The 22,141-nt window shown below is 50.0% G+C and overlaps 1 protein-coding gene across 2 annotated transcripts in view; it reads left to right on the top strand.

The window, feature by feature from the left end:
- The window catches only part of TMEM38A (transmembrane protein 38A), a 32,358-nt gene extending 14,140 nt beyond the window's left edge, over positions 1 to 18,218 (top strand). Inside the window, exons 2-6 of one of the 2 annotated variants that reach the window (XM_032268676.1) lie at positions 6,845 to 7,001; positions 7,237 to 7,421; positions 9,909 to 9,996; positions 14,702 to 14,819; positions 16,361 to 18,218. In XM_032268676.1, coding sequence (XP_032124567.1) covers positions 6,845 to 7,001; positions 7,237 to 7,421; positions 9,909 to 9,996; positions 14,702 to 14,819; positions 16,361 to 16,588 — 776 coding nt within the window. In that variant the 3' untranslated portion in view covers positions 16,589 to 18,218. The remainder of the gene's footprint in view (positions 1 to 6,844; positions 7,002 to 7,236; positions 7,422 to 9,908; positions 9,997 to 14,701; positions 14,820 to 16,360) is intronic. The other variant, XM_032268677.1, reaches the window with a different exon arrangement.
- Positions 18,219 to 22,141: the final 3,923 nt, after the last annotated feature.

The following is a 22,141-nucleotide window of genomic DNA, read 5'->3' as shown; positions in this document are numbered from 1 at the left end:
CCTCTACCTCCCAGGTTCAAGTGATTCTCCTGCCTCAGCCTCCCAAGTAGCTGGGACTACAGGTATGTGCCACCAAGCCTGGGAAATTTTTTGTATTTTTAGTAGAGATGGGGTTTCACCGTGTTAGCCAGGATGGTCTCAATCTCCTGACCTTGTGATCCACCCACCTCGGCCTCCCAAAGTGCTGGGATTACATGTGTGAGCCACCGCGCACAGCCCTAATTCACTTTTAAATAGTTACTGTATGGCACGCCACATTTTGTGGCTTCCCACAGCTTTACTAAGAGACCATAGATTTCACTTTTCTCCTGTTGCAACATTGTATCAGTGAACACCTTCCTTCTCTATCTCTTTGTTTATGGTGCTTGGTTCTTGTTAATAGCAAGGAGTGGAATTGCTGGGGCCCAGGGGATGCACAGCCTCATATTTCCCTGGTATTGCCAAGTTGCTTCTGACATGGTTGTGCTCACTGATGCTCTCACCTGGGTTTGTAGGAGAAACTCTGGCATTGATGATTATTTCCTCCTCTTTGAGGTTGACCAAGCTAAGAAGAAGGTAATTCCTTCTACAGAATAGAGTGCACTACTCGTTTCTCAATTAATAAATGGAACAGAGAATGTCATTGTTGTTGCAATGTCATCAGAAATGGCCAGGCCTGCTGGTGGCTCATGCCTGCAATCCCAGCACTTTGGGAGGCCAAGGTGAGAGGATCATTTGAAGCCAGGAGTTCAAGAACATCCTGGGCTACACATCGAGAATCTATCTTTACAGAAAAAAGAAAAAAAAAAAAAGTATAAAAATTGGCCAGGCAGGTGGCATATGCCTGTACTTCCAGCTACTTGGGAGGCTCAACCCCAAAAGTTTGAGGCTGCAGAGAGCCATGATTGCATCACTGCACTCCAGCCTGGGTGACAGAGCAAGACTCTGTCTCTTAAAAAGTGTCCAGGCTGGGCGCAGTGGCTCACGCCTGTAATCCCAGCACTTTGCGGGGCCGAGGTGGGTGGATCACCTGAGGTCAGGAGTTTGAGACTAGCCTGGCCAACATGGAGAAACCCCCTCTCTACTAAAACTACAAAAATTAGCAGGGCGTGGTGGCAGGCACCTGTAATCCCAGCTTCTCTGGAGGCTGAGGCATGAGAATCACTTGAACCTGGGAGGTGGAGGCTGCAGTGAGCCAAGATGATGCCCCTGCACTCCAGCCTGGGTGACAGAGTAAGACCCTGTCTCTAAAAACAAACAAACAAACAAAAGGCGGTGGGGGGAGTCCAACACAACCATGATGACTTTATGTTTGCTAGAATGTAAATTCCATGAGGGGAGAGACGTACCTGTCGTGTTCATCATTATAATACCAGGACCCAGAGGGATGCACATTTCCCATAAATTCATTCACAGTTAGTTCTTGAACCTGTACGATGTGTCCAACCCATCGCCCCGCCCCGCCCCGCCCCGCCCCACCCCACCCTATCCCATGCCCTAGTGGTTCAGCAGCAGATAAGGCCTCCGTGGTTGCTGAACTTATGGAGGCCTGAAGATCAAATCCACCTGTTGAATGTATCTTTAGTACCTACAGATGTCTTCATCTGCTGCAGATGCTATGATCTGTTGAAGATCAAATCCACCTGTTGAATGTATCATTAGTATCTACAGATGTCTTCATCTGTTGCAGATGCTGTGATCTATAAAGTACTGTAGACCAGGCGGCTTATAAACAACAGAAATTTATTTCTCACAGTTCTAGAGGCTGGAAGTCTGAGATCAGGGAATTAATGTGGTCAAATGCTAATGAGTGCCCTCTTCGGGCTTGCAGATGGTCAGCCTCTCCTTGTGGTCCTCATTATGGTAGACAGCAGAGAGCAGCAGGCTTTCTTATGACTCTTATTTATTGATTGAGATAGAGTCTTGCTCTGTTGCCCAGGCTGGAGTGCAGTGGCTTGATCACGGCTCCCTGCAGCCTCAACCTTCCGGGCTCCAGTGGTCCTCCCACCTCAGAAATAGCTGGGAATACAGACACAGACACCTGCCACCATGCCCAGCTAAATTTTTTTTTTTAAAGACGGGGTTTCACCATGTTGGTCAGTCTGGTCTCGAACTCCTGAGCTCAGCTGATCCGCCCACCTCGGCCTCCCAAAGTGCTGGGATTACAGGCATGAGCCACCGTGCCCGGCCTGCCCAGCTAATTTTTTAAAAAATCTTTTTAGAGATGGGATTTCACTATGTTGCCAGGGCTGGTCTGGAACTCCTAGGGCTCAAGAGATCATCTATCTGGCCTTAGCCTCCCAAAGTGCTGTCATTACATGTGTGAGCCACCATGCCTGGCCTCTCTTGACTTTTTCTGTTGCTTTTTTTCCTTTTATTTGAGATGTAGTTTCGCTCTTGTTGTCCAGGCTGGAGTGCAATGGCACAGTCCCAGCTCACCACAACCTCCGCCTCCCGGGTTCAAGTGATTCTCCTGCATCAGCCTCCTGAGTAGTAGCTAGGATTACAGGCATGCACCACCATATGTGGCTAATTTTGTATTTTTAGTAGAGATGGTCCCTGGTAGTCTAGTGGCTAAAAACAAAACAAAACGAAACAAAGGGACGGGATTTCTCCATGTTGCTCACGCTGGTCTCGAACTCCCAACCTCAGGTGATTCATCCACCTGGGATAACAGGCATGAGCCATCGCTCCTGACCCTGTCTAGACTTTTTATAAGGGCTCTAATCCCATTTGTGAGGGATCTATGCTGGTAACCTAATCACCTCCCAAAGGCCCCGCCTCCTAATACCATCACAAGTGGGGATGGGTAGTATTTGAAAGTATGAATTTTAGAGAGACACAAACATTCTGTCTACAGCAGACACTCTTTCTCCTCCCTGCCAAAAACAGAAAAAACTGGTGATTTTGTTTGCTTAGTCTTTTGATTTGACTAATAAGAGATCACATTTTGTGAGCTTGTTAAGTCAACATTGACTGGAATTTTCATTTTATTGGAGTAAGTTGTATTAGGGGAATCATTGGTTTTAGCTCTGGTTGTGAGAGCAAAGTAGCTGTACCTTACAACTTGATCATAAAGTCGTTCTCAGCAAAACGAAACTTGTTGTTAAAGACAGAACCAGGGCCAGGCGCGGTGGCTCAGGCCTATAATCCCAGCACTTTGGGAGGCCAAGGTGAGTGGATCACAAGGTCAAGAGATCGAGACCATCCTGGTCAACATGGTGAAACCCCATCTCTACTAAAAAATACAATAATTAACTGGGGATGGTGGCGCACGCCTGTAGTCCCAGCTACTTGGGAGGTTGAGGCAGGAGAACTGCTTGAACCCAGGAGGCGGAGGTTGCGGTGACCTGAGATCACGCCATTGCACTCCAGCCTGGGTAACAAGAGCGAAACTCCGTCTCAAAAAAACAAAAAAAAAGCACAGAACCAATATGATGAAAGAGGTGTTCACAGCAGAAGACACCCAAGCTCTGATTCTGGGGTGTGGCCTTAGAAGATTATGAAGATATTGGCATAAAAATTATAAAGGCTTTAAATGAGTAATACAAGATGCAAGGATTTGATTAATACACATTAATCCTGTACTCCTAGTGTTTCGTTTTCATGAACTTATTTTAAGAACTAAACCTGACCTCCTTTTTTTTTTTTTTCAATGGAGTTTCACTCTTATTGCCCAGGCTGGAGTGCAATGGTGAAATCTCAGGTCACTGCAACCTCTGCCTCCCAGGTTCAAGCAATTCTCCTGCCTCAGCCTCCCAAGTAGCTGGGATTACAGGCACCTGCCACTACGGCCCCCTAATTTTTTGTATTTTTAGTAGAGACGGGGTTTCACCTTGGATGAAACCGAAGATGGTCTCTATCTCCTGACCTTGTGATTGACCCACCTTGGCCTCCCAAAGTGCTGGGATTACAGGCATGAGCCATTGCGCCCAGCCTATTTATTATTTTTGAGACAGAGTCTCACTCTGTCACCCAGGCTGGAGTGCTCTGGTGTGATCATGGCTTACTGCAGCCTCAAACTCTTGGGGTCAAGCGATTCTCCCACCTCAACCTCCTGACTAGCTGGGACTACAGGTGCATGCTACCATTTAAAAAATTTTTGTGTAGAGATGGGGTCTCACTGTGTTTCCCAGGCTGGCCTCTTTCCTTTCCTTTTTTTTTTTTTTTTTCTTTTTTGTGACAGGGTCTTGCTCTGGAGTGCAGTGGCATGATCATGGCTTACTGCAGCCTCCACTTCACCAGCTCAGGTGATCCTTCCCCCTTAGCCTCCTGAGTAGCTGGGACTACAGGAGCACGCTACCATGCCCAGCTAATTAAAAAAAAATTTTTTTTAGAGGTAGGGTCTCACTATGTTGCCCAGGCTGGTCTCAAACACCCAGGCTCAAGTGATCCGCCTGCCTCAGCCTCCCAGAGTGTTGGGATTACAAGTGTGAGCCACCGTGCCCAGCCTGGAAATAAAATCTGAATACATGTGACAATGGGGATGAGGCTTGAGGACATCATGCTCAGTAAGGCACACAAAACAACAAAGTTCTGTATGATTTCGCTTCTATGAGACACCTAGAATCATCAATTTCATAGAGACAGAAAGTAGAATGGTGGGTGCCAGGGGCTGAGACAGGGAATCAGGAGTAAGTGTTTAATGGGTTTCAGTTTGGGAAATTGGAAGGGTTTTGGAGATGGATGGTGGTGATAATGGCAAAACAATGTGAAAGTAATGACATAGAACTACACACTTAAAAATGTTTAAATGGGCTGGGAGTGGTGGCTCATGTCTATACTCCCAGCACTTTGGGAGGCCAAGGCGGGTGGGTCACCTGAGGTCGGGAGTTCGAGACCAGCCTGAGCAACATTGAGAAACCCCATCTCAACTAAAAATACAAAATTAGCCAGATGTGGTGTCATATACCTATAATCCCAGCTACTTGGGAGGCCGAGGCAGGAGAATCGCTTGAACCTGGGAGGCAGAGTTGCAGTGAGCTGAGATCATGCCATTGCACTCTAGCCTGGGTGACAAGAGCGAAACTCTATCTCAAAAAAAATACAAAATAAAAAGTATAAAATGGGCCTGGCATGGTGTCTCACATCTATAATCCCAGCACTTTTGGAGGCCAAGGCCGGTGGATGGCTTGAGCCTGGGAATTTGAGGCCAGCCTAGGCAACATGGTGAAACCCCGTGCCTCCTTTAAAAATACAAAATATTAGCCTGGCGTTTGGTCTGCGTCCCTGTAGTCCCAAATACTTTTGAGGCCGAGGTGGGAGGGGTGTTTGAGCCTAGGAAGTCAAGGCTGCAGAGAGTTGTGATTGCACCACTACACTCCAGCCTGGCTGATGGGAATGAAACCCTGTCTAAAAACAAATTAAAAATAAAAAAGTAAAATGGTAAATTTATCTTTATTATTTCTTTCTTTATTTTTTGAGACAGAGTCTCGCTCTGTCACCCAGGCTAGAGCTCTGTGGTGCGATCTGGGCTCACTGCAGCCTCCACCTCTTGGGTTCAAGTGATTCTCCTGCCTCAGCCTCCTGAATAGCTGGGACTACAGGCGCGCACCACCACACCCGGCTAATTTTTGTATTTAGTAGAAATAGGGTTTCGCTATGTTGGCCAGGATGGTCTTGATCTCCTGACTTTGTGATCCACCCACCTTGGCCTTCCAAAGTGCTGGGATTACAGGCGTGAGCCACTGTGCCGAGCATAAAATGGTAAATATAATGTATATTTTACAGTAATAAAAAATTAAAAAAAAATTTTTTTAAAGACAGCAGGTATAAGAATACCAGCATAAGGCTGGGTGCGATGGCTCATGCCTATAATCCCAGCACTTTGAGAGGCTGAGGCAGGAGGTTCACTTGAGTCCAAGAGTTCGAGACCAGCCTAGCACACATGGCGAAACTCCTTCTCTACTAAAAATACAGTAATTAGCCAAGCATGGTGGCGGGCGCCTGTAATGCCAGCTATTCGGGAGTCTGAGACAGGAGACTCGCTTGAACTCAGGAGACAGAGGTTGCAGTTACCCAGGATTGCACCACTGCACTCCAGTCTGGGCAACAGAGTGAGACTCTGTCTCAAACGAAGAAAAAAAAAAAGAATACCAGCATAAGCTCATAGGGATCTTGGGATCAGCTGCGGTCAGAGAAGCAATTTCTTTTATTTCTTTCTGTGTGTGTGTGTGTGTGTGTGTGTTTAGATGGAGTCTTGCTCTGTCACCCGGGCTAGAGTGCAGTGGTGCAATCTTGGCTCTCTGCAGCCTCCACCTCCAGGGTTCAAGTGATTCTCCTGCCTCAGCTTCCCAAGTAGCTGGGATTACAAGTATGCACCACTGTTCCCAGCTAATTTTTGTATTTTTAGAGATGGGGGTTTCACCATGTTATCCAGGCTGGTCTTGAACTCCTGACCTTAAGTGATCTGCCCACCTTGGACTCCAAAAGTACTGGGATTACAGGTGTGAGCCACCACGCCCAGCCCAGAGTAGCAATTTCAATGCATTCCCAGCGGCAAGCCTGGCCCATCTCTCCAAGCCTCAGTCTCCTCGTGACAATAAGGAGACTTCTGTAATCATCAAAGCCATCACTTGGCTGGGGCACTGGTGAGGATTTAGTGGGTCCTAAATGTGAGCCAGTGTCATCATCACTGCCACCTCTCTGGGTGTGGAGGAAAGGACTCCCACTCAGCTCTCTGTTTTCTCCGTGAAACTTCAGGCATGCACACAGCCTCTCTGAGCCTTGGTTCCTCCTCTGAAACTTAGAAACTGCACAGTGTTAGGTGGGCGCTCTGGATTAGGATAGGCTGACGGGAGCGTATGGGAGTAAAGCCTGCCCTTGGCACGCTGGTGATGCTGGGGGACACTCCCGTGCTTCCCAGGAGCCGTCGAGCTGTCCCGGCGCCACCCGATGGCGTCCTGGCTGTGTGCCATGCTGCATTGCTTCGGGAGCTACATCCTGGCTGACCTGCTCCTCGGGGAGCCGCTGATCGATTACTTCAGCAACAACTCCAGCATCCTGCTGGCCTCAGCTGTCTGGTAAGCCACGCTGGGCACGGGAGAGCAGAGCCAGGTGCGGGAAGGAACAATCTGGGCACCAGGGGGGCGACAGGTTGGAGGCATTGGAATGCAACAGCCTTCACGGTAGCCCTGAACCCACACTGGTCTGGGCTCAGCACGCTGTGGGTGGGGGTGTCTGACACTGCCATGGCTCACTACCCCCATCCTTCATGGTCTGCTCGTCCCCTGGCACTCAGCATTCTCTCCCCAAAAGGTACTTGATTTTCTTCTGCCCCCTGGACCTCTTCTACAAGTGTGTCTGCTTCTTGCCTGTGAAACTCATCTTCGTGGCCATGAAGGAGGTGGTGCGAGTCCGCAAGATCGCGGTGGGCATCCATCACGCCCATCACCACTACCACCACGGGTGGTTCGTCATGATTGCGACTGGGTGGGTCAAAGGTAAATAGGATGATGACAATGAAAAATCGCCCCAGCGGAGAACTGTTGGTCCAGTGGTACTACCAGGCACCCCCGGCTGGGAAAGCCATTGCTCCAAGCGAAGGGTGTAAATGTTGGAATAGGCGTCCAAACCTCCCAATACCTTTAGGGTAAGTGGGAAGGTTCTTCCAGAAATGTTACTGTCAGGGGTAGCTAGGACAGTGATGACAATGACAAAAGTCAGTATTGCCAGAGCAGGGTTTCTCACTTGCAGCACTACTGACGTGTGGGGCTGAGTCATTCTTTGTGGTGGGGGCTGCCCTGTGGATTGTAAGATGTCAAACAGCACCCCTGGTCTCCACCCATGAGATGCCAGTAGCACACTTGTCCCCAGCTGTGACAAAAGAAATTGTCTCCAAGGCCGGGCCCGGTGGCTCACGCCTGTAATCCCAGCATGTTGGGAGGCCGAGGTGGGTGGATCACGAGGTCAGGAGTTCGAGACCAGTCTGGCCAAGATGGTGAAACCCTGTCTCTACTAAAAATACAAAAATTAGCCGGGCGCGATGCCGTGCACCTGTAGTCCCAGCTACTCAGGAGGCTGAGGCAGGAGAATCGCTTGAACCTGGGAGGCAGAGGTTGCAGTGAGCCGAGATCATGCCATTGCACTCCAGCCTGGGCAACAGAGTGAGACTCCCTCTCAAAAAAAAAAAAAAAGAAAGAAAAGAAAAGAAAAGAAATTGTCTCCAGACATTACCAAACACCTCCTAGGGAGCAAAATTGCCGTGGGTAAGAAACCCTTCTTCTCTAGAGCTCTAGCTATAGAAGTTCTTAACTTTTGTGGATCATAGCCCTTTTGCCAGCCCAGTGAAGCCTACAGACCCTTTCATGTGCAGAAGATAGAGCTGGACATGGTGGCTTAATACCTGTAGTCCCAGCTACTCAGGAGGCTGAGGTGTGGCAAGTACTAGAGCCAAAAGAAAAAAAAAAAAAAAAAAAGGCTGAGGTGGAGGGATCACTTGAACCTGGGAGTTGAGGGTTACAGTGAGCTGTGATTGTGCCATTGCACTCCAGGTAGGCAACAGAGCAAGAGCCGGTCTCTAAAAAATTAAAACTAAAAGAATAAAGTAATAATGAAAATGTTATTAGAAATAAAGAACGTTTTGGCCGGGCGTGGTGGCTCAAGCCTGTAGTCCCAGCACTTTGGGAGGCCGAGGCAGGTGGATCATGAGGTCAGGAGTTTGAGAGCAGCCTGACCAACATGGTGAAACTTCATCTCTACTAAAAATACAAAACTTAGCCAGGCGTGGTGCCACGTGCCTGTAATGCCAGCTACTCAGGAGGCTGAGGCAGGAGAATCGCTTGAACCCGGGAGGCAGAGGCTGCAGTGAGCCAAGAGCACGCCATTGCACTCCAGCCTGGGCGACAGAGCGAGACTCCATCTCAAAAAAATAAATAAAGAACATTTTATAATGTTAGGGAGCCAATATACCAGGAAGATATAGCACCTTTAAACATATATGCACCCAGAAACAGAGCACCAAAATACATAAAAAGAGATAATTCAACATTAAAAGTTGGAGAAGTGGGCCAAGGAGTAACAGGAAAGCAGGTAGAGAAGGCCTGAGCAAGTATTGAAAACCACTAGGCACTTTATCCTCGCTTCCTGCCTACAAGGTAAGGGTACCCACAAAGTGCCAAGATACAGAATCGCCATCCATTGAGCCATGGTGTCCTCAGTTACTCCTTGCTGTGGGGTCAACCTGTGCATTATACAGTGGTGAGCCACCTCCCTGGCCTTCACTCACTGAATGCCGGTAGTGCTCCTTCCCCAGTTGTGACAACTCAAAGTGTTTCCCAACATTGCCAGATGCCTCCTTGGGAGCAAAATGGCCCCAGATGCGATTCCCTGGTCCAGTAGTACATATCAGCCACCCTAGTTGGTACAGCAGTTCCTGGAGTGGATGTCCAAGTCTCTTTAACCAATACATTTAGGGTAAATGGGAAGATTCTTCCAGAAATTTAACCATTCTATCTCCATTTGAGTCTCCTTATTGTCTCTCCAGGAACCTTTTACTATTGAGCAGATTCCCCAGGGGTATAGTATCTCTCCTAGAGTATGGATGGTTTGAGAAAGATTGAGAACTTGGAGTCTTGAGGAGGAGAGAGACTGGGGGTGGGGGCCGCCTTGGAAGCCTCATGTATAGCTTGGGGTCCTGGACTAGGGACATCAAGACAGGCAACCCCAGGTTAAAGACCTGCCTTGCAGGTGGGGACATGACTGATTCCTTCAGGTGGCTTTTGCTCTGAATTTGCCATGTGACCCTCAGCAAGGCTTTGTCCTCTCTCAGCCCAGTTTCCCCACCTGCAGCTGATGATCATACACCCCCAGGCTCAGTGTCCCTCTAGAGAAGACTTCGGGAGTGGAGAGACTGCTTCCTTGGGAATTCAACCAAGAGGAAAAGGAGACCTGGGGGTGGTGAGCTTATTCAGAAGCCCCCTGTCCTGTAGGTTCTGGTGTCGCCCTCATGTCCAACTTTGAGCAGCTGCTTCGAGGGATCTGGAAGCCAGAGACCAACGAGATCCTGCATATGTCTTTGTGAGTATCCCACCCCACCTCTCCCTCCATCCTTCCTGGATGTCTGGGTGCCTGACCCTGAGGTGGATACTACCGGTAACTTAGAGAGGCCTCAGCCCTTGGCTCTGCCTTTCAGAGTGGCTGGGGAAGCTCAAAGCATAGCTCTGCTCCATGTGGAGGTTGGGGAGGGCGGAGCTGCAGCAAGAGGCTATACCTGATTGCGGTTTTGAAGGGTGAGCAGGAGTTCACTGGCCAAGGAGGAGCCTCCCAACAGAGGCCAGCATCTCTGCCAACTGTCAAATCAGAAGAGCAGCAATGCTGCCGGGTGTGTGGGGTCAGGGCACGGAGCATGGGGCATGCAGTGTGCATTGGGAGCATATCTGGAGGTAAGTGGGCAAGACCAGGTGGCAGCATCCAAGACCCAGTGCAGGATCCCACATTGCATTTAGCTTAATGCTTTTTTTTTTTTTTTTTTTGAGCCAGAGTTCCACTCTTGTTACCCAGGCTGGAGTGCAATGGCGCGATCTCGGCTCACCGCAACCTCCGCCTCCTGGGTTCAGGCAATTCTCCTGCCTCAGCCTCCTGAGTAGCTGGGATTACAGGCACGCACCACCATGCCCAGCTAATTTTTTTGTATTTTTAGTAGAGACGGGGTTTCACCATGTTGACCAGGATGGTCTCGATCTCTTGACCTCATGATCCACCCGCCTCAGCCTCCCAAAGTGCTGGGATTACAGGCTTGAGCCACCGCACCCGGCTGTTTTTTTTTTTCTTTTAGACAAAGTCTCATTCTGTTGCCAGGTGCCAGGTTGGAGTGCAGTGGCACAATCTCGGCTCACTGCAACCTCCGCCTCCCAGGTTCAAGCAATTCTCCTGCCTCAGCCTCCGAGTAGCTGGGACTACAGGCGCACGCCACCACGCCCAGCTAATTTTTGTACTTTCAGTAGAGACCGGGTTTTACCATGTTGGCCAGGATGGGTCTCGATCTCTTGACCTCGTGATCCGCCCGCCTCGGCCACCCAAAGTGCTGGGATTACAGGCTTGAGCCACCGTGCCTGGCTGCTTAATGCTTTTTTGGGGGGGAGTGAGATGGAGTCTTCCTCTGTCGCTCAGGCTGGAGTACACTGGCGTGATCTCGGCTCCCTGAAACCTCCACCTCCCAGGTTCAAGAGATTCTTGTGCCTCAGCCTCTTGAGTAGCTGGAATTATAGGCACCTGCCACCACACCCAGCTAATTTTCATATTTTGAGTAGAGATGGGGTTTTGCCATGTTGGTCAGGCTAGTCTGGAACTCACTCCTGACCTCAAGTGATCTGCCCACCTCGGCCTCCCAAAGTACCGGGATTACAGGCGTGAGCCACCCACATAGCCAGCATAGTGCATTTTTAAAAGACCTTGTGGGAGGTCTGGGTGTGGTGGCTCACACATGTAATCCCAGCATTTTGGGTGGCCAAGGCTGGACGATTGCTTGAGCCCAGGAGTCCAAGACCAGCCTGGGTAACATATGAGACCTCTTCGCTACAAAAAAAAATTAACTTAGTTAGGCATGGTGGCATGCACTTATGGTCCCAGCTACTCAGGAGGCTGAGGCAGGAGGATTACTTGAGCCCAGGAATCCGACGCTTCAGCAAACTAGGATCGTGCCACTGCACTCCAGCTTGGATAGGAAAGCAAGACCTTGTCTCAAAAAAAAAAAAAAAGTATTCAGATACCAGACCATTAATGTTAAAAAATAAAAAATTAAAAAAAAAGGGAAAAGAAAAGGAATTATGCATATAAGTCACCTGGCCCTGGAAACTGGTGAGTGCTTTGGAAATATCAGGTAGAAGTATCATCATTAGGCCGGGTGCAGTGACTCACGTGTGTAATCCCAGCACTTTGGGAGGCTGAGGTGGGCAGATCACCTGAGGCCAGGAGTTCAAGACCAGCCTGACCAACATGGAGAAACCCCGTCTCTACTAAAAATGCAAAATTAGCTGGGCATGGTGGCGCACTCCTGCAATCCCAGCTACTTGGAAGGCTGACACAGGAGAATCGCTTGAACCCAGGAGGCAGAGGTTGCTGTGAGCCGAGATTACGCTATTGCACTCTAGCCTGGGCAACAAGAGCGAAACGCGTCTCAAACGAAATAAATAAATACAATTTAAAAATTAGCCAGGTGTGGTGGTACACCTGTAGTCCCAGCTACGCAAGAGGCTGAGGCAGGAGAATTGCTTGAAGTCAGGAGGCGGAGGTTGCTGTGAGCTGAGATCGCGCCACTGCACTCCAGCCTGGGCGACAGAGCAAAACTCTGTCTCTAAATAAATAAAATTCCTAAATACATGCAGTGAAGCTGGGCATGGTGGCTCAAACCTGTAATTCCAGCTACTCAAAAAGCTGAGGTAGGAGAATTGCTTGAAGCCAGAAATTCAAGACTAGCCTGGGCAACACTGCAATATTCCATCTCTTAAAAAAAAAGACAAAACAAACAAAATTAGCCAGGTGTGGTGGCGCTTGCCTGTGGTCCTAGCTACTCAGGACGCTGAGGCAGGAGGGTTGCTTGACCTCAGGATGTTGAGGCTGAAGTGAGCTGTGATCACACAAGTGCACTCCAGCCTGGGCAACAGATTTGAGACCTTGTCTCAAAAAAAAAATTCAAAAGCAGTGAGTGACAGATATTAGGAATGTAAGTCACAGGTCTGTCTTTTGCAACAAATAAAAATATTTTAAACCCATTCTGCAAGGAAAAAAAAGTTAAGGAAAACCTGGCATGTTGTAATCACGTTTTCTGCGGGAATGAGCTGATGGGGGATCCCCAAGACCACCGTGACGTTCCATGACTTGCTAGAAGGACTCATAGAATTTAGCAAAGCCATTATATTCAGGATTATGATTTATTACCATGACAACCTATAGAATAACATCAGCAGAGGCAGGGTGCTGCGGCTCACACCTGTAATCCCAGCACTGTGGGAGGCCGAGATAGGATTATTCAAGGCCAGGAGTTCGAGACCAGCCTGAGCAAAATAGCAAGACTCCATCTCTACAAAACAAACAAACAAACAAACAAAAACAAAACAAAAAAACCCTGCACCTTAAAAATTAAGCAGGGACAGTGGCATATAACTCTAGTCTTAGCTACTTGGTGGGCTGAGGTGGGAGAATTGCTTGAGCCCCGGAGTTTGAAGTTACAGTGAACTATGATCAGACCACTGCACTGTACTCCAGCCTGGGTGGTGAGACCCTGTGTCTCTCTCTTTTTTTTTTTTTTTTTTTTAATTAAATTAAAATTTTTTTTTTTTTTGGTGCCATGACTTGGAATTTTTTTTTCTTTCTTTTTTTTTTTTTGATACGGAGTCTGGGTCTGTCACCCAGGCTCGAGTGCAGTGGTGCGATCTCAGTTCACTGCAACATCCACCTCCTGGGTTCAAGCAATTCTCCTGCCTCAGCCTCCTGAGTAGCTGGGATTACAGGCGCCCACCACCATGTCCGGCTAATTTTTCTATTTTTAGTAGAGACGGGGTTTCACCATGTTGGCCAGGCTGGTCTTGAGCTCCTGACCTTGTGATTCACCCGCCTCGGCCTCCCAAAGTGTTGGGATTACAGGCGTGAGCCACCGTGCCTGGCCATGAGACCCTGTCTCTAAAAAATAAATAAATCAAATGAAATCAGCTACGCCTGTAACCCCAACACTTTGGGAAGCTAAGGTGGGTGGAGCACTTGAGGTCAGGAGTTGGAAACAAGCCTGGCCAACATGGCAAAACCCCGTCTCTACTAAAAATACAAAAATTAGCCAGGCGTGGTGGTGAGTGCCTGTAATCCCAGCTACTCAGGAGACTGAGGCAGAAGAATTGCAAGAAATCAGCAGGGATCAAATGCTCAGGGGGCCGACTACAGGAGAGAAAAGGTGCAAACATCCGGTTTTTCTCTCCCAGTGCAATCACCTGGACAGGGCTTAGTTCTCCCAGCAGCAATGTGTGACAACATGCATGGCGTGCTGCCAACCAGGGAAGCTCTTCTGAGCCTGGGTATCCAGGGTTTTTACAGAGGCTCAGACCTAGCTAACCACCTGTGTGGCTCACCTCAGTCTTCAGGCCCTCTAGAGGTCCAGCTGAGGCTGCAGGGCCCAGGACCCCCACCATAAATTATGTTGTTACTACCTGATGTGATCCAAGGCTCCCAGGCAAACAAAGACAGTCTTATCAGGCAGGACACCCCAAGGGTTTAGAGGGCATATTCCAGGAGCTGGACAGAGGCCAGTCCTTTCCTTGGACTAGGTTAACCCATCATGCATAGGGTGACACCACCTCATCCTCCCACCTATGATCAGGAGAAGCTGTGGCCAGGCACAGTAGCTCATGCGTATAATCCCAGCACTGTGGGAGGCCAAGAGGATCACTTGAGGTCAGGAGTTCGAGACCAGCTAGGCCAACATGGTGAAAACCCCATCTCTACTAAAAATACAAAAATTAGCCAGGCATGGTGGTGCACCCTGGTAATCCCAGCTACTCAGGAGGCCGAGGTGGGAGAAATACCTGAACCCGGGAGGCCGAGGTGGCAGGGAGCTGAGATCGCGCCACTGCACTCCAGCCTGGGTGACAGTAAGACTCCATCTCAAAAGAAAGAAAAAAGGGAGAAGCTGGGATGGGAGAAATGGAAGCTGGTGCCAGGGCAGGGGGGTGTAGGCCAAAGTGACGAGACCTGAGCCACGCAGGCACCTGCCAGTAATAACAGCTGCTCCCTGCAGCCCCACCAAGGCCAGCCTGTACGGAGCCGTCCTCTTCACCCTCCAGCAGACCCGCTGGCTCCCAGTGTCCAAAGCCACCCTCATCTTCATCTTCACCATGTTCATGGTGTCCTGTAAGGTAAGCCTTTTTCTTCCTGCTGCCTTATTGCCTCGACCAACGCCCGACCCCCTCCACCTCCAGGCTGGGGGTGGGGAAATTGGATACTCCTAGCCTTATGTGGCCGGGACAGGGCAGCCCAGAGAGGGACATGCTTGCCAGTAGCTTGCCGGGAAGAGGGTCTTTAAAAGGCAGCGTCCAGCAGCCAGGACACAGGTGAGGGGAACAGGCCTTCTGTGCAAAGGGCCCAGCCTGAGCAAAGGTCAAGGTGGGCCCAGTCCCTTGGGTACAGAGACCAGAGGGACAAGAAGCTGACATGGCAGCATCAGGTAGCCGGGAACTCAGTTGGACCAGGAATAGTTCTAGTCTTGACAGTCATGCCTTGAGTTGACATCACCCCACCCAGGAGGGGTCTTCAGGGGCTGGGCTCTCTCCCTCTGCATGAAGACCTCAGCTCAGGACTCTAAGGCTATCAAAAGGGAGTGAGCCTGCGTCTCCCTGCGTTAGGGAAAAAGGGAGAGGCAGGCAGATCACTTGAGGCCAGGAGTTCAAGACCAGCCTAGGCAACATGGTGAAACCCTGTCTCCTAAAAATACAAAAATTAGCCAGGCATGGTGGCGCATGCCTGTAATCTCAGCTACTCAGGAGGGTGAGGCAGGAGAATCACTTGAACCCGGGAGGTGGAGGTTGCAGTGAGCCGAGATTGCACCACTGTACTCCAGCCTAGGCAACAGAGTGAGACTCTGTCTCGAAAACAAACAGGCAAACAAAATACAAATACAAAAATTAACCAGGTATGGGTGGCGCATGCCTGTAATCCCAGCTGCTTGGGTGGCTGAGGCACAAGAATTGCTTGAATCCGGGAGGCAGAGGCTGCAGTGACCTGAGATCAGGCCATTGCACTCCAGTTTGGGCAACAGAGTGAGACCCCGTCTCCCAAAAAATGAAAAAAGAAAAACGAAAGAAATGTATTTCTTACAGTTCTGGAGGCTGGGAAGTCCAAGATCGGGGTGCTAGCCTGGTCAGGTTCTGATGAGGACCCTCTTTCCTGGTTGCAGACAGGCAACATCTCACTGTGTCCTCACATGTGGCAGGGACTGGTTAGCTCTCCTGAGATTAGTAAGGGCACTAATCTCATTCCTGAAGGCCCCACCCTCGTGATCTCATCACCCCTCCAAAGGCCTCACCTCGTAATACCATCACCTTGGTGATAGCTTTCAACACATGAATTTGGGAGGACACAGACCTTCAGACTAGCACTTAGCATGGCTTTCCTCTGAGACCAGGAGTAGTGGGGAATTCTGGGGGATGGGTGACCAGCAGTCCCAGTGTGCTTGGAACTTTCCAGGGGTCAACACTGAAGTCTGGCATCCTGGGAAATCCGGGATGGTCATCCATTGTCCTGGGGGTGCATGCAGCTAGAGAGCTGGGTCTGGGCTACCTCCAACCTTGACTTTGCTGATGTTCTCTCCCCTCTTCTCCCCACGCTGCCATCCCCTGTTTGCTTTCTTCCTTGGTCTCCCTCTGTCTCTCTGGCTGTCCCGCTGGCCATCCCACCTCAGGTGTTCCTGACGGCCACCCACTCACACAGCTCCCCCTTTGATGTGCTGGAGGGCTACATCTGTCCCGTGCTGTTTGGTGCAGCCTGCGGGGGTGATCATCACCATGACAACCACGGTGGGCCCCACGGCGGTGGTGGGCCAGGACCCCAGCATTCGGCCATGCCCGCCAAGTCCAAGGAGGAGTTGAGCGAGGGCTCCAGGAAGAAGAAGACGAAGAAGGCAGATTAGGGGGTGGCCCAAGGAGCACCAGGGAGAGAACCCGGACCCAGGACCCTCTGAGGTGGGAAGCTTCCTGTGCTCAGACCTATCCTTTCCTGGCCTTGAATTCCCCATCTGCAAATCAGGGTCATTGGCTCACCCTCCAGGGCTGATGTGGGGGTTGAGATATGAAGATGAGGATGAAGAACTTTTGTAGAAATCGGGGTTCCCTCTCTCTGTCTACCAGGACCCCAGAGAGTCACAGCTTTTGGAGGGTTTCACAGAATCCTGGCAGCAGCTCTAGCCAGAAAGCCTGATTGGCAGTGATACTCTTAGTTCTATTTTTCCTTCTTTAAAATTGCATCTTGGCCGCGCGTGGTGGCTCATGCCTGTAATTATAGCACTTTGGGAGGCTGAGGCGGGTAGATCACCTGAGGTCAGGAGTTCAAGACCAGCCTGGCCAACATGGTGAAACCCCGTCTCTACTAAAAATACAAAAATTAGCCAGGCATGGTGGTGCATGCCTGTAGTCCCAGCTACTCAGCACGCTGAGGCAGGAGAATTGCTTGAATCCGGGAGGTGGAGGCTGCAGTGAGCTGAGATTGCACCACTGCACGCCAGCCTGAATGATGGAACAAGACCGTGTCTCAAAAGAAAAAAAAATACACCTTAACTCCTGAAGGACTTCAAGCCATGTTGAGATTCATTCATTTGATGGACATTTTCTAAGTACCTGTGAGCCAAGTGCTGCCATTTCAAAGTCTCTTCTTACCCAAGCTCCTCAGTGGCTAGACCTCGCATGCCCAGCAGTCCCGACTCTTGCTGGGCGTCCCTGGGCAAGTTGCCTTCCTTCTCTGAGCTTTGCACTCCCCATTTGTATAGTGGAGACCCTTGGCCCCCCCTCTGTACGGAAGGGCTGATGTGAAGCTGCAGCTGAAAAAGGCTCACATGCTCCTAAGCCTCGTGCAGTCAGGAGGGGAGACGGTTGGAAATTATGATTGCAAATGGCTTTGCATTTTAGATCGTTCGTGTGTGTGGATCAGAGAAACTGACAAGTTCCCTGGCACAAAGGAAGCCCTCCATAGACAGCCCTAGGGCAGGCTTGAGAGATCAGACGGTGTGAAAGCCTTGTGATCTGTTCATCTCAGGCTCCCCCAAACCAAGAAATGGAGCCAGCTGGGTGGGGTTCCATGATCCAGCTCTATCGAGGGGCTCTGAGTGTGCACAGTTGGGACTGGAAGTATCAGGTCTCCCTCAGGTCAGAGTCCACTGTCACTCATTCAGTCATTCAACAAACATACAGATGCTTACCTACTCTGCTCAGCCTTGGGCTGCTGCTGGGCGGGCCAGGAACCTGCTTTGGGGTGAGCGAGGTGGATGATATTATAGCTGAAGGGTCCCTCCTGACCCTCTCAGCCTAGGTAACCAGGATGTCTGAGAGGGTTGGGTACATGGGATGGGCATGGGCAGTCTCAGGTGAGGTTTGGGCCCAGACCAAGTCGGAGTCCCAGATGTCGCCAGGCTGCTGGAAAAGTGCCTTGTCCCCGTGATGCCTGGGACTTGGGTGGGTCCTGGGGAGGTGAGGCCTCAGTTTCATCCTCTTGCTTGTCCACCGCAGCTCGGCGTGGAGGGGCAGCCAATAAAATCATGGTGAATGAACCCTCATGGCTTGTCTGCTTTATGCCTGGGATATTTGTTTTGTTTTGTTTTGAGACGGAGTCTCAAAGCAGGGAACTGCTTTGCAGAAGGAAGCAAAGCAGGGGATGGCAGGGTGGGGAGAACAGGAGAGAGAATGACCGTCAACAAAGTCAAGGTTGGAGGTAGCCCAGACCCAGCCCTCCAGTCGCCCAGGCTGGAGTGCAGCGGCACGATCTTGGCTCACTGCAACCTCTGCCTCCCAAGTTCAGGCGATTCTCCTGCCTCAGCCTCCTGAGTAGCTAGGATTACAGGTACCTGCCACCACGCCCAGCTAATTTTTGCATTTTTAGTAGAGGCAGGGTTTCACAATGTTGGCCAGGCTGGTCTCAAACTCGTGACCTCAAATGTTCCACCCACCTTGGCCACCCAAAGGGCGGGAATTACAGGCATGAGCCACTGTGCCAGCCACATGCCAGGGATTGGCCTCAAGACATGGGGACAGCCAGTCCCAGTGGCTCAGGCCTGTAATCCAACACTCTGGGAATCAGAGGGAGGTGGATCGCCTGAGGTCAGGAGTTCGAGACCAGGTTGGCCAACATGATGAAACCTTGTCTCTACTAAAAATAGAAAAAATTGGCTGGGCGTGTGGCGCCTACCTGTAATCCCAGCTACTCGGGAGGCTGATGCAGGAGCGATCCTTCCACCTCAGCCCCCCAAGTAGCTGGGACTACAGGTGCGTGCCACTATGTCTGGCTATTTTTTGTATTTTTTGTAGAGTTGGGGCCATGATATGTTGCCCAGACTGGCCCCGAACTCCAGCTTCCCACAGTGCTGGGATTACAGGCATGAGCCACCATGCCTAGTCAGACACACATCTTCAGCCATGAGAAGAATGCAAAGCAAAACCACAATGAGCCGTCACTTCACATCTAACAAAATGGCGGAAATTAAAATGTCAGCATGGTGATTTTAGTGCTGGTGGGGATGTGGAGCAATAGGAACTGTCATATACTTTGGTAGGAAGGCTTAAAAGGTGCAACGATGCCGGGCGCGGTGGCTCACGCCTGTAATCCCAGCACTTTGGGAGGCCGAGGCGGGTGGATCACGAGGTCAAGAGATTGAGACCATCCTGGTCAACATGGTGAAACCCCGTCTCTACTAAAAATACAAAACATTAGCTGGGCATGGTGGCGCGTGCCTGTAATCCCAGCTACTCAGGAGGCTGAGGCAGGAGAATTGCCTGAACCCAGGAGGCGGAGGTTGCGGTGAGCCGAGATCGTGCCATTGCACTCCAGCCTGGGTAACAAGAGTGAAACTCTGTCTCAAAAACACAGAAAAAAACAAAAAAAAAAAAAAAAAAAAAGGTGCAATGACTTTGGAAGACAATTTGGCAGGTTTTATTTTAAGTTAAACATAGGGGTGGGGTATGGTGACTCACGCCTGTAATTCAAGCACTTTGGGAGGGTGAGGCGGGCAGACTGCTTGAGGTCAGGAGTTTGAGACCAGCCTGGCCAACATGGTGGAACCCTGTCTCTACTACAAATACAAAAAATCAGCCGGGCGTGGTGGTGCGCACCTGTAATCCCAGCTGCTCCGAGGCTGAGGCAGGAGAATCGTTTGAACCTGGGAGGTGGAGGTTGTAGTGAGCCAAGATCTCACTGCTGCACTCCAGCCTGGGTGACAGAGCAAGATTCTGTCTCAGAAAACAAACAAAATGAAACAAAAACAAACAAAAAATCCCAACGTAAGTTAAATGTAGGCTGGTCACGGTGACTCATACGTATAATCCCAGCGCTTTGGGAGGTGCAGGAGGGAGGACTGTTGGAGCCCAGGAGGCTGAGGCTGCAGTGAGCTGTGATGACGCCAGTGTACTGAAGCATGGGCGACAGAGCAAGACCCTGTCTTTAAAAAAAACCAAAAAAACAAAAAAAGGCCAGGCATGGTGGCTCACATCTGTAATCCCGGCTACTCAGGAGGCAGAGGTGGGAGGATCGCTTGAGCTAAGGAGTTCGTGACCAGCCTGGACAACACAGTGAGGCCAGGTCTCTAGAAAAGAATTATTTTAATTAGCCAGGTGTGGTGGTGTGTGCCTGTAGTCCCGGCTTCTCAGGAGGCAGAGGTGGGAGGATCACGAGCCCAGGAGTTCGAGGCTGCAATGAGCTGAGATTGTACCATTCCACTCCAGCGTAGATGACAGGGTGATACTCTGTCCCATAAATAAGTGAATAGGCTGCAATCACATACTCCAGACAGAGTGGCTGAAGCCACAGACATTTATTTTTCCGTAATTCTTGAGGCTGGAAGTTTGATATCAAGGTGTCAGTTGATTTTTTTTTTTTTTTTTTTTTTTTGAGGCATCTCTGCTTGGCTGGCAGATGACCACCTTCTCTGTCCTCACATGGTATTCCCTCTGTGTATAATCTGCTCTGCTTCTGAGGACACCAGTAAATTAGATCAGGACCCACATACAGACTTTTTAAAACTTAATTATCTCTCTCTTTTTTTTAAGATGGAGTCTGGCTTTGTTGTCCAGGCCGGAGTGCATGGCACGATCTCGGCTCACTGCAACCTCTACCTCCAGAGTTCAAGCGATTCTTGTGCCTCAGCCTCCCGCGTAGCTGGGACTGTGGGCACTCGCCACCATGCCTGGCTAAGTTTTGTATTTTTAGTAGAGACGGAGTTTTACCCTGTTGGCTAGGCTGGTCTCAAACTCCTGATCTCAAGCGATCTGCCTGCCTCAGTCTCCCAAAGTGCTGGGATTACAGGCGTGGCCGACTATTTTAACTTAATTATCTCTTTGAAGACCTTATCTCAATCAGCTTGGTTCTAACAAATTTTTTTAAAATAGACCTTATGTCCTATTTTAGTCCATTCAGGATGCTGCAACAAATGCTATAAACTGGCGGCTTATAAATAACAGAAATTTATTTCTCACGGTCCTGGAGGTGGGAAAGTTCAATATCAAAATGCCGGCAGATTCACTGCCTGGTAAGGGCTGGCTTCCTGGTCATAGATGGTGTCTTCTCTTGATGTTCCCATGTGGTATAAGGAGCAAGGAGTTTCTTGGCGGCTTCCTGTGGAAAGGCACTAATCCCATTATGAGGGCCCCACCCTCATGACCTAATCACCTCCCAAGGGCCCCACTTCCTAATCTTGGCTCACTGCAACCTCCACCTCCAGGGTTCGAGTGATTCTTCTGCCTCAGCCTCCCTAGTAGCTGGGATTACAGGCGCCTACCACCACACCCAGTTAATTTTTATATTTTTAGTAAGATGGGATTTCACCATGTTGACCAGGCTGATCTTGAACTCCTGATCTTAGGTGATCCACCCGCCTTGGCCTCCCAATGTGCTGGGAGTACAGGTGTGAGCCATTGCACCTGGCCGACAGTTTATTTTAAATTTATTTATTTATGTATGTATTTGAGACAGGGTCTCACTCTGTCATCCAGGCTGGAGTGCAGTGGTGCAATCATAGCTCACTGCAGCCTCGACCTCCTGGGCTCAAGTGATCCTCCCACCTCAGCCTCTTGAGTAGCTGGGACTACAGGAACACATCACCACACCCAGCTAATTTTGTTTGTTTTGTGACGGAGTCTCCCTCTTTCACCCGGGCTGGACTGAAGTGGCGTGATCTTGGCTCACTGCAGCCTCCCTCCCTGGGGTTCAAGTGATTCGCCTGCCTCAGCCCACCGAGTAGCTGGAATTGCAGGCACCTGCCACCATGCCTGGCTAATTTTTCTATTTTTAGTAGAGACAGGGTTTCACCACATTGGCCAGGCTGATCTTGAACTCTTGACCTCAGGTGATCCACCTGCCTCGGCCTCCCAAAGTGCTGGGATTACAGGAGTGAGCCAATGTGCCCGGCCTGTGTTTTTTATAGAAAAGATGTCTTACCCTGTTGCCCAGGCTGGTCTGAAACTCCTGGGCTCAAGTGATCCTCCTG

Source organism: Sapajus apella, unplaced genomic scaffold (assembly GCF_009761245.1).
Source record: "Sapajus apella isolate SASKATOON/1434 unplaced genomic scaffold, GSC_monkey_1.0 scaffold185, whole genome shotgun sequence".
Classification (NCBI taxonomy): Eukaryota; Metazoa; Chordata; class Mammalia; order Primates; family Cebidae; genus Sapajus; species Sapajus apella.
Note: the sequence above shows the minus strand (reverse complement) of the source record. Positions and strands in the feature narration are given on the sequence as shown.